Source organism: Agelaius phoeniceus, chromosome 10 (genome assembly GCF_051311805.1).
Source record: "Agelaius phoeniceus isolate bAgePho1 chromosome 10, bAgePho1.hap1, whole genome shotgun sequence".
Taxonomy (NCBI): Eukaryota; Metazoa; Chordata; class Aves; order Passeriformes; family Icteridae; genus Agelaius; species Agelaius phoeniceus.
Window position 1 is genome coordinate 18,776,497 of NC_135274.1, and position 13,708 is coordinate 18,790,204.

A 13,708-nucleotide genomic window follows, 5' to 3' on the forward strand; every position below is an offset into this window, starting at 1 on the left:
ACGATCATATGGCGGAAAATCTGATCCTGCAAGCGCAGTGCAACTTTCCCAGAGAAACGTGAGGACACCGCTGCTCCTGCCCAGCGAGGAGGCAGGCTGCCGGATGGAGATGTGCCCGTGGCCCAGCGTGGCTTCCCTGCCTGCTGCAGCAGAAGCTGGGGCTTGGTGGGAAATCAAAGGCGCTGGGAAAGCTGCCACATGGGGGTCTGTCCAGCTTGGGGATGTGGAGATGGGACCTTGCCCCAGGCTCCTGAGCCTAATCTGAGGAGCTCTGTCCTGCCTTGGGACGCCCCCTCTCAGCACATGCCCGGTTCTGGCTGGAAACTGTCACCTTGTGTCCAAACCCCACTCTCTGCTGGGAAAGAGCCAACATCGTGTATGGTCTAAGATCCCCCAGTCCAAGCAAGAAGGAAAGCACCTACCCAGGAGCATGGACCTCAGTGCAGTTTAAAGTGTGGATGGATGCCTGACACTGGTGTCCATTAGCTCAGGAGGAGCCAGACTGACTGATCCAGGGGGCTGTGGTACTGAAGTCAGAGCTGTGCTGGCACAGATGGTGCTTGAGGCTCTGGATCCCTGGCAGAGCTGCGGCCCTGTGGAGACTGACCTCTCCCTACCCAGCCACAGCAGCACAGCTGTCAGCTACCCTGCTCCCAAAGCCAGCGGGGAGGCCACCCTGGCCCGAGCCCCACGTCACAGGCCATCCCAAATCACACAGCCCCTGCCAAGAGCAAAGGGCTGGCGCCAAGCATCCCATCATCGGCCAGCACAAGGCATCCAGGGCTGGGGGCCCCGCCAGCATCCCGCTCCCTGTACAACGCCTGCAGCCAAGGGGAACGGCAACCTTTCTGCCCTAAACCCCAGCCACCCCAGGGCAGGGTCCTCCTTGCCAGAGACAGCTCACAAGAAAAAAATCACCCCAAGGGAATGCAACATTCATCCAGACAGATTTTTCCTTATCAACACACCCGAACTGGGGTTAAACAGCAACACCAAAGCTATCGTGGGAGAGCATGGCAGCTGCAGGACCCACACAGAGGTATCCTGCTGCTGGGGCAGCTCTCCATCCCCAACATCTCCATGTGCAGGATATGTTCCTTCCCTTCCAGCAAGAACAAGGAGCTTCAGATCCCCTGCCTTCGTGCTGGTCCCTACCATCCCTGCTGCAAGCTTTCAGCACTGGCAGGGGGAGCATGCATCAGCATGGCTTCTCCCACAGGGGAGCCCTGCTCACCACCAGGGCTTCTGAACAAGCCTCCGCACAAGCAGCGTGAAATCACACTTGCCAAGAACAATCACTCGCCCCAGCCACGAGCACTGCAGGAGGGAGAGAGGAAAGACGCTGGATACGACAGCAGCGATGAGAGAGAGGTTTTGGTAATGCTCAAGGGCTTAAATGTGCTGGATCCCTGCTGAGGACCATGCCTTGAGCTGCAGCTCTGTGCAAGGAGATGCATCCCACAGAGGGTAGCACTGGTGGTTGCTCACCAGTGTGTTCCAGCAGACACTGCATGAATCCAAACCACAAAGGTTTTAAGGCTTTGGAGTCAAACTGCAGACCTGTCCTCTGAGATTTCATCCTGTTCACTCATCAGAGAAAAGCCTCCAAAACCAGACCGAGCTCAATGCAAAATCACCTCCTTCACATCAACGCATCCATGGGGACAAAAGCCACGATCACTCTGCCATGCACATACCTTGGCACTGGGTATCCTTCATGGTGGGCTCATATCCAGCAGCACACGTGCATGCTCCCACGGGTACCATCCACTCGCCGTCGCCGTTGCAGTACAGCTTGAGGGGCACAGACACCTCCACTGCATTGGGGATGCAGGTGCCCGGCGCGATGACCAGGGAAGTGGGCTCGGCCCCCGTTAGAGTCTCCGGGAAGATAGCAAAGCCAGCAATGGTGTTGGAGCATTTCTTGTAGAAAGCCCGGACGGAGATGAGGGACATGCAGGCTCCCAGGTCTTGGAAGGCAAGGTAAAAACCATTCTTGGAGAGAGGGCCAAAGCTGCGCACCTTGGTGTTCACACGGCCAGACTCCAGCTTGGAGAAGCTCTCATCTGGGGCAATTGTATCCACTTTGATATAGGGGTTCTCCATCCAGAAAGGGCTGTTTGCAGAGGCAGAATCCGTATCTGACTCATAATAGAAGAGGTTGAAGGTCTCTTTACAGGAGCCAGGGATGTTGGGAATGCTGTTGCAGTCCCGCACAGTGAACTTCAGCTCCACGTAGACGCGCTGGACGTCCTGGCGCTGGATGAATTTGGTACGAAGCCAGTTGTTCTGGTTGGCCTCCCGTACGTTGCAGACCTGGTACGTGCGGATAGGGTTCATGGCCTCGTCATAACCACTGACTTCTTCCCACTGTGATTGAGAGGGAAAGGGTTAGATCCCCAGCCAGGGACAGCAGTGCTACAGACACATCGTGAATGGCACAGGGTGGGGGGGAACAGGCAACAGTCAACAGGGAAGAGCAGCAGCTACACCTTCACCTGTCACAACCCTCCTGGTCATCATGTTGACTAAGAGCAACCCAGGCCAGGGACTATGACACTCCCACTCCACCGGCATGGAGTCAAGAGGAGATGGTTTCACAAGGCGCGGATATGCACAGGAGGAAAGGAGAAAGATGCAGCCAGCTTCACAAAGGCACTGGTGAGCAACCATGATTCCCATGGGGCCAGGGCCAGCTCTGCCCTTTGGAGGTCAGGACCAGGGCTGTTTCTAAACTTACCCCTGTCTCCGGATGAGTTGTCCATGCCAACTCAGAGGTCACCCACTTTGTGTCCATCAGGGTCTCTGGAGAGAAAGGAAGGAGAAAAAGAAGTAATTGGAGATGAAGGCCAAGATTAGAGGGGAAAAAAACCAGGAGGAGTGGGGGAGAGGAGAGCTGAGCCTGACATTTCTGTGGAAAACAGCAACTTGGGGGGTGAGACGTGGTGGGAGGAGGGGGGAGCGGCGCAGACAGACTCCAGATTTCTCTTCTCCTGTCAAGAGAACAGGAAGAGCGAGGCGTCCCTGGAGAGCTGTGCCGGAGGAGGCAAGCGGCAGGACGAGGAGCTGGCCAGGTGGCAAGGGGGAGATGGGGACAAGCTGCCATCCCCAGCCACTAGCACAGCCAAACGTGTCCCCCAGGCAGTGCAGGGGTGCCAAAGGAGGAAGACCGGGCGCCCCTGTCCGCACCCTCCCCCTCTGCTTTGGCAGGGCGCGTATTTAATGTGGCTGGGGTTGAAAGGGCCCGTTCCCATGACAGGGCGGTGCGGGCCAGGCAGGTTTATCCAGAGGAGGAGGGACTGGCAGGCTGCTCTCCCAGAGACGCCCCACATCACTCATTTTACAAGAGGGGAGAAGAATTTGACCGTCTGGCCAACATTCCTGGAGCAGACTACAAGACAAACCACCCCGGCAGCATTCCCCAAACAGCCCCAGCCCCAGCCTTGGGGGAGCGAGACGCTTGTCTGGGAAGAGCTGCAATTGCAGGCAGCTGTCGCTAATCCCAGGCAGAGCCGCGTGGCTCCGCGCGAGCACCACGCGCAAAAACCAGGAGTGAAACACAAGCAGGAGAGCACACTGACATGCTCAGGGGCCAACGGCCCCTCTGTGAACTGCTGGCCCTCTGAGCTCTGCTCCAGGGATGGCCCTTGGGCTGTTTGGAGGGGAGCAGGCACCCCAGCACCCCGGGGTCCTCTGGACCTTCTTTTGCCTTGGGGGGGGGTTTGGTGGAAGGGAGGTGCAAATGCCTGGAGACCCTGGTGTGCTCAGGGGGGCTCTGCTGCCTGCACCGAGCAGGACCCAGGACCAGGGCCAAAAAACCTCCCTGATGAGGGCATCCCCCTCCCCAGCCACAAGTATGGCCCCATCCGGAATCCTGTGCAGCTCTCCAGGGGCTGCCCATCCATCCATCCACTTCTCAGCCCACCCGGGCTCAGGAGGAAGGGCAGGCAGCCACGGCTCTCCTAGACCCAGCAGCGGGCTGGGAACTGCTCACTCTCCCTGGCTGGGGCACAAGGACGTGCCAGGGCAGCTCAGCTGTGCCAGCACCATGGCTCAGCCCCACAGCAAGAGGCAGTTTCAGCTTCTTTCCTTCCACTCCAGGAAAACCCCAGGCTGACCTAGGCAGGGAGGAAGTGTGGAGGAGGAAGGAAGCATTCACGCATCGCAGGGTTTCGGATGAAGCCCGACTGGAGGTAAACACCTTCTTCCCGCGTCCCACCCCAGCGAGACCCGCCAGCAGCTCCCAGGCCAGCACCCACAGGCAGGCTGGGAGCAGAGGCTGTGGGTGCCACCACAGCACAGATAAACAAGCATGTCTGGGGACACGTGGGCTCTCTGACCTGCCTTGTGGCTTGCCAGGTTCCCAGCTGGGCCAGCCAGCTTGCTTCTCGCCCAGGCTGTTCACCCAGAGCAAACACAAACACAGTCCCATTGTGGCCTGGTGGCACTAGCAGTGGGCATGGCACTGAGGACAGAGGGAGAAAAACCCTTCATGGTGCCAACTCCCCATTGGTAGAGGTGCAGAAGGGCATCATCTACATCAGACTCCAATGCAGAGATGGTTGCTGGGCAGGGGTTATTTGCTGTTTCTCAAGAACACAAACCAGGGGCATCTGGCAAAAACAGGGAGAGAAGGAAGAAACCCTCTGTCAAGCAGGTAATGCAGATGGGGTGGGACACAGGATGGGCAGAATGGCTCTGTGCACCCATAAGGCAGCTTCTGCTAAGTCCCAAGGCACCACCTGCCCAGGGGACACAGCAAGCCGCCATCTCTCTCCCTTCCAATTTCCCACACCATCAGTTACTGAACCCCGGCAGGATCCCAAGTGTGGCTTTGCACGACCACAGGAGACACTGCTGTGCTTCCCAGACCCCTGCATGGGGTGGCTGCCAGGGTGGGCAGGCAGTGCCAGATGATGGGGGAGCAGGTTCCAGGAGGGGGCTGCCCACACCTCTGTGAAGGACAGGCCCCGTGCTGGCTGCCCTAATAAGGGCACAGCGGTGCTGAGGGCCCAGACATGCAGCGCTGGCGGTGAGCAGAGCCAAGCGTGTGCTCAGCACTCACAGTGCAGGACTGCCAACTCCCGGGGCAGAGACCCTGTGGGTCCAGCCAGTGCAGGGCCAGCTGGGGGTGTTTCTGCAGGAGGAGTGGGGAAGGGATGCCCTGCGTTCTCAGGGCTGGGGCTGCTGATGGATGAGCAGCTGTGGCGGTGAGTCAGGCTGGGGAGATGGGGATCTGGGTGGCAGGGTGTGCCCGCAAATAGAGTGACACAAGGATGCTGTGGCAAGCCACAGCATAGCATGGACTGACCAGACCACGGTGGGTGTTTGCTTCCCAAACCTGTCCAGGGGATGCAGGAACTCTCCTGCACAGCAGCAGGCCCCACGTAGGAAGCCCTTGCCATGGCAGTTGTCCCCTCCAGCAATGTCCTTCCCCTTGAGTGTCGGCCATGGGCAGAACCTCAGCTTGGACAGGAGGCTCGCTGCCTGCATCCTAATTTGGCAGCATCTGCCATCTGACCAGCAGAGGAGAGAAAAACTGACAGAGCCAAGCCGGCTGTTGGCGTGAGAGCCACGTAAACCACACAGAGAGAGCGGGGAGGGGAAATAATAATAAAAAAAAATTCACTGAGCAACTCAGCTAAAGGAAACAGGCTGAGCACAGAGGGCAGAGGGGGTTTCCTGCAGCCACGGGAGTGACCCAGGTGGGGTCAGTGGAGCCTCCCAGACCCCTGCAGCCTGCCATTGTGAAGGTCATGGGTGGAAGGCCCTACGGGCTGCTGTGCTGCACGGTCCAGGGGCTGGTGGCACATGCTGAGCTGAGTTGCAGAAACTGCTCTGAGCCCTTAAAGGTGCTGCAGAGCTCTCACAGTGGCCTGGCCCTGAACCCGATCCTCTCTCCCAAAAACACTGGGGCACACCAAGCACTGGCCCCTCGTGAAAGGGCATGTGAGAGAGCATGCTTGGGCTGGGGAGCCCAAGCACTGGGCTTCAGTGGTTCAGGATCAAGCAACTGCTCTCTTCCTCTGGCCCATGGTGCCGGAGGGGCGTTGAGAGGTGTCACCGGTGATTTCCCGGCGCGGTTCAGGTTTGCAGGTGCTGTGGAGGGACGTGAATGGCGTCAGGGCTGGCTGAACAGTGAGTCAAAGCCACTTCAATCCCGCACACCACAGCAAGAGCCTGGTCCCATTAGTCAACGGGAAATTGGCTCCCAATTTTGCTAGCTTGGGAAGTCACCCTAAGGCTTGCTTTATCACTGTCTGCAGCGCTGGGAGTTGTCCTCTCCTTACCTTCATCTGGGCAAAATCAAGGTATGGAGAAGGAGCCCAACTATGCTCAGCAAGTGCAGCCAGCTAGGCTTGACTCCACACAGAAGCAGAAGTTCCATGGCAGAGTGGGATCCCAGGACAGGGAAAGATTCTTACTCCTTGGACAGGGCTGTGAGCATCATTCTGGCTGCCTCCTCCCTGCCCTGCATGTCTCCTCCCAAGCACACCCTGAGCTGCAAAGATGAGTGGTCCCCTACCAGCAGCCCTCCCATCAGCTCCACAGAGTCCCAGCAGTTCACTAGGTGTTTGAAGCCCTGGCAAGGACCCATCTGGAGCCGGGGACCTCTCTCTCCCGGTGCTGAGGCTCAGGAATGCGGCATGCATGGTCTGAGGCCAGCGAAAACGTTTGAACTCCCCCCTTAAGAGGCCCAGAGAGCCCGTCTCGCGCTGTTGAGCGGCAGACGCGCGCGGCAGCGATGGCTGAGCCAGAAAAGGGGGGGAAATATCAAAATTCTTTCAAGATGAAGCCACTGGGGAAGACTCAATCCTCTCCACCAATAAGCTCCACTTTGAACGCTCTCCCCTTAGAATATGTGGACTGATGGCTTTTATCAGGATACACTGGCAATATAAGATGCCTGCTCTTTGGCCCGATGAGGAGAAGGCAGCTCATCCAAGTCCAGAGCATCCTGGAAGAAGGCAAGGGAGAAGAGTTAGTAAAGACACCCACGCAGCCTTGCTGCAAACAGAGGAACCTGTTCTGCAACGTGCCCATGCTCTCTGGGAGCTATGCACACCACAGCACCATGTCTACAAGAGCTCAGCATGGGGCAAGTGGCCTGGACCAGCCTTATGTGGCCCCTTGCCCCACGCTGAGCTCCTGTAGATGCCATCAATGGCTGGGCCATTTGCCCCAGGACATGGCTTGGCTCCCACCATGGTGGCTGCTAACAGTGGTGCCAGGTGCCTCTTTTCCCCCTCACTGCCATGCTTTTCTCCTCTGGAAGGAAAGCTAGATTGTTTAGAGATGCACTTTTAATCTTGGAGACTGCCTGCTATTCAAAAAGCCACCAAAGGGGGCATCTCTGCATATTTTAATTTCTTTCTCAGTTTTGAAGATAATTACACCAGGAGTGAGTGGCCTTGCGTGCTCCCCATTCAAGCACCTATCGGTACAATTAATCCCAGCACTGTTCTGAGCAGCGGCACAAAGGGCCTTTGGTGTAAGGTCCTTTATCTGGGAACAAAGAGCTGCCTGTGGGAGAGAACCTGAGGTTGCACTTTTCCCGCTGACAAGCGTTCCGTACACAAAAGCTGAGCCACAGGAGCGCCCTGTGAGCGCGTCAGGTCTGGGAGACCCCGCAACACGTTTTCTTGAAGCATGTGGCTCACCCAGATCCCTCCTTCTCCTCCTCCAGGCGGGTTCTTCCCCCGCTGACCCCAGCTAAACCCTGTAGCCATCCTTCTTCCAAGCAGGGGATGTCCCTGCTCCAAGGCCAGGGGACTCCCCATGCTGCCTGCATTTGGGAAGCTCTCCCGTCCCGCTGAGCCCACGTGCTCCGTGGATGGAGCACAGCACAGACAGCAGCTCTGGAGCACAGGAGGTGGCGTGCTGGGAGGTTTCGGCACTTGGCAGCCCCTTGTGCTGGAGCTGCACTGCAGGGAGGAGAGGCTCTTGCTGATGCAGTCAAGAGCCAGGAGAGCAGGGAGGAAGGCTGCAGCCAGCGTGGGAGGCATCAGGCAGGGAACCAGCAGGCACCCTCGGTGGTCAGGGGGTACCCGTGGTGGAGGTGCCAGGCATGGGATTTGTGAGCCTGGGGAAGATTCTGGCAGGCACTATTTGCTAGTTCTCTCTGCAGGGATGGGGCTGGCAGCACTACCAGCATGCTGTACGACTCTCATGCCCTCATTCTCCCTCAGGAATCCCATCTCTTCCGGGGACCCCCTGCACTCCCCCTAGCGCCCAGCGCAAGGCCAGGGGGCTGTGCTGGTCCCACCCTTGCCCTCCCTGACTGTCAGGCCGGGCAGGCCAGGCAGTGTGGTTCAGCCCAAGGGAAGGGCTGGAGCACTCCCTATCACCGCCCACGCTGGGAACCTGTCCTTATGACAAGCAGGGCGCCTGCTGCTCCCCAGCGCCGAGGGGGGAGACGCGAGGCTGCCGTGGGAGCTGGCCCCCCACCCCAGCCCTCGCCAGGGGGGCACAGGGGCTCCGACCAGACATGCCCACCAACGTCCACTTGTCCCAGGTCCAAGGCAAGCCAGCGACTTGTCAATGAGCTGGGAACAAAGGGAAGAGAGGAGGGGAAGAAAGAAAAAAAGGGGCCTGTATCACAGCTGTGGCCCTTCATGCCAAGGGCGTTTGGCCCATCATCAAAGGGGATTGGATTTGCTGAGGCAAATGATGACACATACACTTCAAGCGGGGCAGGTTCTGCCTGCTGCTGGAGGCGAGCCATCGGAGTGAAGAAGTACTGTGGGCACTTAATAATAGACTCGTTATTTCTGCATTATGGCAGGGCCCAGAGGCCCAAACTGAGATTAAGGCCCCTCTGCGCACACGGGGCACATGCACACACCAAGCCAGGCAGTTCCTGCCCAGAGAGCCTAGCCAGGGGTGGGCAGCACTGCCAGTCCTGGCATCATTCACCACTGCCAGTTCCAGCCCTGCCAGAACTATGGTAAGCTCACAGCAGGGCCCAAAACTCCAATTCCAATGATGCTCCAAGGATGCATCCTTCATTTCCCAATCCCACACCTACACTGGGGTATTAACCTCAAGCCAGGAGACGGTCCCATGGCTCTGAGCCACTGGCCTACTGCATCTCTCTAACAGTCCTCCCCATCCGATCCCAATGTCCTGCACCTTCTGCACTGGCCAGATCCAGATCCCAGACTACTGGGAGCTGCCTAGCACATGGGGTGGAGGGGGACAGGAATGCTTCCTCCATCCAGCCCTGCCCTGTCGCCAACCCACCATCCATTAACTGGCTGGAGAGGGTTTTCCGGCCACGTGCTTCTCACCAGGAGCTGTTTCCTGATGGCTGCGAGACAGACTGAAGCATGTGAGAGAGGACAGGTGCCAGCTCTGCAAAAGGCAGATCAAGTGGCAGCGGCTGGGATGCAGGGAGGGATGGGTGCTCCCTTCCGCGTGGTCACGCACTGGATCAAGGCAGAAGAATGGATTTCTGCCGTTTTATGAGCAGAGCCGTGCCAAGCTGGGCTCCAGCACCCGCCAGCATCACACTGTGTGCACCCCCTTCTAAACCACAGCACTTGGAGCCTTGGACTTTTGCAGGACGGCAGCTTCTGCCCTCCAGCTGCACGCCAAGGACACGTGCAGCCCGCTGCCCAAAGCCTGCCAGGTCCCGCTGCCAGGCCCTGGTCCTGCAGAAAGGCTGTACCAACACTGGGAGAAAATGGGAGCCAGCTGCCCGAGCCCAGCCCTACACTGCAATTACTGTTCTATTAATACCACGGGGATTTCGGATGTCAGAGCCCAGCGTGCTACGCCAGGGTCAGCTTGGCCAAGGAAGAGTTGCCATCCCTGCCCACGTGGTGGATATGGATGTGCCCTGGTACTTGCTGCTTCAGCTTGCCTAGGGGTTAAAGATGCTTTTGCTGTGCCAGGCTGTGTGCAAAGGGGAATAGGCAGATCCCACAGACAGCCCCTCATCCTTGCCTGCTGCCAGACTGCCCACTTGGGACAGGAATGTCCCTGCCTGGCCCAGGGGAAGGGGCTGCCCTCTGCAGCTCTCTGCCATATGGACAATGTGACCAGCTGTGCCAGGCAGGCAGGCAGGAGCTCGAGGGCCAGCAGGCAGGACAGATTTATAGGTCGCCGTCCCCAGCAGGAATGGCCATGCCGCCATCCTCTGCTGCCACAGAAATAACTCATCTGATCAGGAGATGCCAGACCTGTTCGAGCCTCAAATGCCATTGACTAGGCCATGGGCAGCAAATCAGCCTGCAAAGCCACCCTTGTATCCAAAACATGTTATGATGGGGACACTCCTGCTACCTCTCTCTGTGACCCCACTGCCCTGTGGCCATGTTTTCATGGGGCAGGTGTCCCCATGGGGCCACCAAGCTGAGCTGGGCTGGTACGGGTGGATGAAGAGCCCCAAAGTCCCCAGGGGATGGAAGAAAAGGCAGTCGGTACTGGAGACCTGCCTCCGCAGGGCAACTGCTTGCGTCAGGCTGAGATCCAAAAGGCCCCTCTCTCCCTCCAGCTCCATTTTTTTTCCAGGTTGTACTTTTGGAAAGCGCCCAGAGAAAGAGTAATGATATTTAAAAGAAAAAAAACAACCACCCCTTCCCCAAAAAAGGTTACTCTGTGCACATCCAAAGGCTCGCCCCACAGACGGGTAGCTTGGCTGCCAAGCTCCATCCCATCCCGGCAGCGCAGAGTGGGAGTTTCTGCCAAGATCTCCCTCCTCTCTACTGCCTGGGGCAGTTACCCAAATCTCCGCGCTGCTCTCTGCTCACTTCCTCAGCTCTCTGAGAGCACCAAGCCCATCTGGAACTGCTTAAACCCAAATACTGCCCCCCCCTCCCTCCTCCACCTCCCCCACCCCCAAAGTCAGATTCTTCCAAAGTTAAAACAAGCACAGAGTCAGGAGGGGGTGCCGGGCCAGGCTGACTTGCTCCTTCATTTCGGTTTAATTTCTGGGGAACTAGAATAAATCTGTTCCTGGCGATCGTTCAAGCCCTGCACATTTTTCTCATTAATAAAAAAAGGCCTTGGATAGCACGCCGCGTGTGCGTGCCCCCCCTCCCTGCGGGGTCCCCCTGCGCCCCAGCCCTTGCTGGGCAGGCACTGAGCACCTGAGAGATGCAGGACTGTGCACAGGCAACATGGGGACAGCAGTGTCCCTTCCCTGGGACAGGGATGGATTTCGGCAGCCCTGCGCAACAGCCACACCTCACAGAGGAACAGGGAGGCTCAAATCCCCCTGCAGCTGCTGCTGGGCAGGAGAATCCTGGGGGAGGGCTCCCCTGGGAGGGGACATCCCTGCTGCCCACCCCTGAAGCCCCCGCAGGGCCCCCGGGGCATTCCTGGGGAGGGGGCCCAGAAACAGGTGTTTGTCAACAGCTTCTGCCACATGCATGAGAAACGCCAGGCCCCGCAGCGCAGCGGGGCTTAGCAATGGGCAAAAATAAAATAAAGAGAACCCCCCCAGCAAAACCCTCCCCTGTCCCAGCCAGGGACCCTCAGCCAGCACACGCTGGCACGTGTGTGGAGAGCGGCCATGGGGCCGGTGCTCGGCCCTGCGCTGCGCTCCAGCCTCTTCTCAAGATGGCTCCTGCTCCTCTTCAGCGGGGCGGCCATGCGAAGACAGCACTGGGCTCTCAACCTCCCGGCTCAGGCAGCACAGGCTGGAGGGCTGAATTGCACTGAGGGGAAAGTGGGCACCAGAGGAGGGATGCAGCCCCTCTGGGAGTGATGGCACTGTGGGAAAGGCACGTGGCCCTGCAGAAAGGGGACAGTGCCCCACTCCCAAGCTCAGCTCCATGAGTCCTCTGTGGCAATGCTGAGGGTGGGTGATAATGGTCCCCAGACGCAGGAGGATGAGGCTTCACCAACAGTGCCAAGCCTGTCCCGTCACAGGCAGGATGCCCACCTGCCTTCCCTACAAAATGGCTCCCGCTTAAGGCTCAGCTCTGCGAGGGAACAGCCCATGCCCCACAGCCAGCACCGCCCAGCCAGAGCACAGGGCTGGGTTTGGAGCAACAACAACAACAAAAATGCAATAAAAAAAACCAAAACATGACTTCAAATGGGACGGTCCCAGTCGGTGGGAGTGTCACTGCAACAGGCTGCCTTCCCTTCAAGATGGCAGCCCATCCCTTGGGGCATGGGGCTCTGCCTGGCTCTACAAGGAGATTCCTGCCCATGGAGGGGCACCACCATCCCCCAAACACTTCATGGGAACATGCTGGACCCAGAAACAACAGCAGCTCATTATGGTTTCAACCACTGAGAAGCTTGTGGCAACGGCAACCACCAGCTCCACCGCAGCCCTTGGGTAGAGTCCCCCTTTCCCAGGGTTCTCCTCCGGGGGAGGCTGACACCCACCGTGTGGTCTGCACCAGCTGGGAATGGGGATTCCGACCCCGGGGCCACCCCAGCACCCTTCCCCCAGCGCGTCTCCGCCTGGGAGCCGCTTAATCCCGACAAACCAGTTTGACTCAGCACAACAGGAACAGCTACAATTTTAAAAACATGCAAGTCTGTGATTCAGATTGCTGGGGCTGTTTTAATTAAACGCCAAGCTCCTCTGCTCCAGCGGCAGCAGCAAACGGCTCACGGAAAGAAAATGCAACAAACTGGTTTCCCCAAATATCTCTTGCAGTAAGTCATCATAACAAAACAAGGAGTTTCGGTTCATTCCTTAAAAACCAAAGGCCGCTATTCCCAATTGCAGGGGTTGGGCAGGCATGGCCTGGCAGCCACAGCCTCGCTGTACACCGAGGGAGAAATGTGGGGCTGCAAACAGATCCTGGTGCTCCAAGTTTTCCCTCTCCCCAGCTCTCCGCATGCTCCGCCTGACACAAAGGAAAGCCCTTCTCCTCCCCTCCTCGGCAGCACGGACAGGAAGGCTTCCTCGAGTGCAGCTTTTACCGAGGAACAGGAGATTTAATGAATCCAGCGAGTGTTGCAGAGCCCCACAATCCGCTTTCCCTCACAGCCCTACCCCAAGCACCCATAAAACAGCAGGGCCAACTTCACCCATTGCCCCGCCAAGAAACATGCCATTTTTGTGAAAAGTAATTAAACAGAAAGCAAATCTCTCCGCCAAGAAAACACCTGGCAGCTCCAGCAAAGCGGTCAATTAAGCAGAGGTTTGCCGGTGTAGAGAGGAGCGTGGTCAATCTGTGTGACACCCAGCTGGGGTCTGGGGGGTGTCACTGGGCAGAGCCAGTGAAGAAAATCCCCCCTAGAAATCTTGCTGCCTTGTGGGGTTTGGCTATTTCACTAGAGTTCAAGTCTGCTCAGGACTACGTGCAGCAAACTCCAGCGCTTCTGCATGGGAGTTCACAGGGAAGCACGTGGGAAACTCCAAGTTTAAATGGAGTCCTGAATCCAGAGAGGCTGCTCAGAGCAGGAACAGCCTGGGAGAGTGGCTCCTAGGGAGAGCAGGTCCCTGTCCCAGCCTACCCGCACCCCCAGGGCGACAGGCAGATCCAGTCTGTGGCTGTCCATGCTCCCTTGGGCCAGGGTGTTTTGAAGCCTGGGGTTTTGGCCCTGGATGGTCGGCAAGGGCCCGGAACGCGGCACATTCCCCGTGCTGTTCCACCGCGTCCACTCCCCACAGGGCCTCTGCTCCCACAGCCCCGCTGGGACAAACTTCTCGGCTCAAACCCCTGTGCTGGAGAAAGGATCCGCTGTTGCCCCTGGATAGAGCATTCCTTCTGCAGCCGGCCCGGGGACTGCTGAA

General features: G+C 58.2%; 1 protein-coding gene across 2 annotated transcripts in view; it reads right to left on the reverse strand.

Moving 5' to 3' along the window:
• EPHB3 (EPH receptor B3) overlaps positions 1 to 13,708 on the reverse strand; it is a 29,428-nt gene that overhangs the window by 13,164 nt on the left and 2,556 nt on the right. For both annotated transcript variants that reach the window (XM_077184083.1, XM_054638979.2), the window contains exons 2-3: positions 2,741 to 2,805; positions 1,698 to 2,370 (exon numbers count right to left, since the gene is read on the reverse strand). In XM_077184083.1, coding sequence (XP_077040198.1) covers positions 1,698 to 2,370; positions 2,741 to 2,805 — 738 coding nt within the window. The remainder of the gene's footprint in view (positions 1 to 1,697; positions 2,371 to 2,740; positions 2,806 to 13,708) is intronic.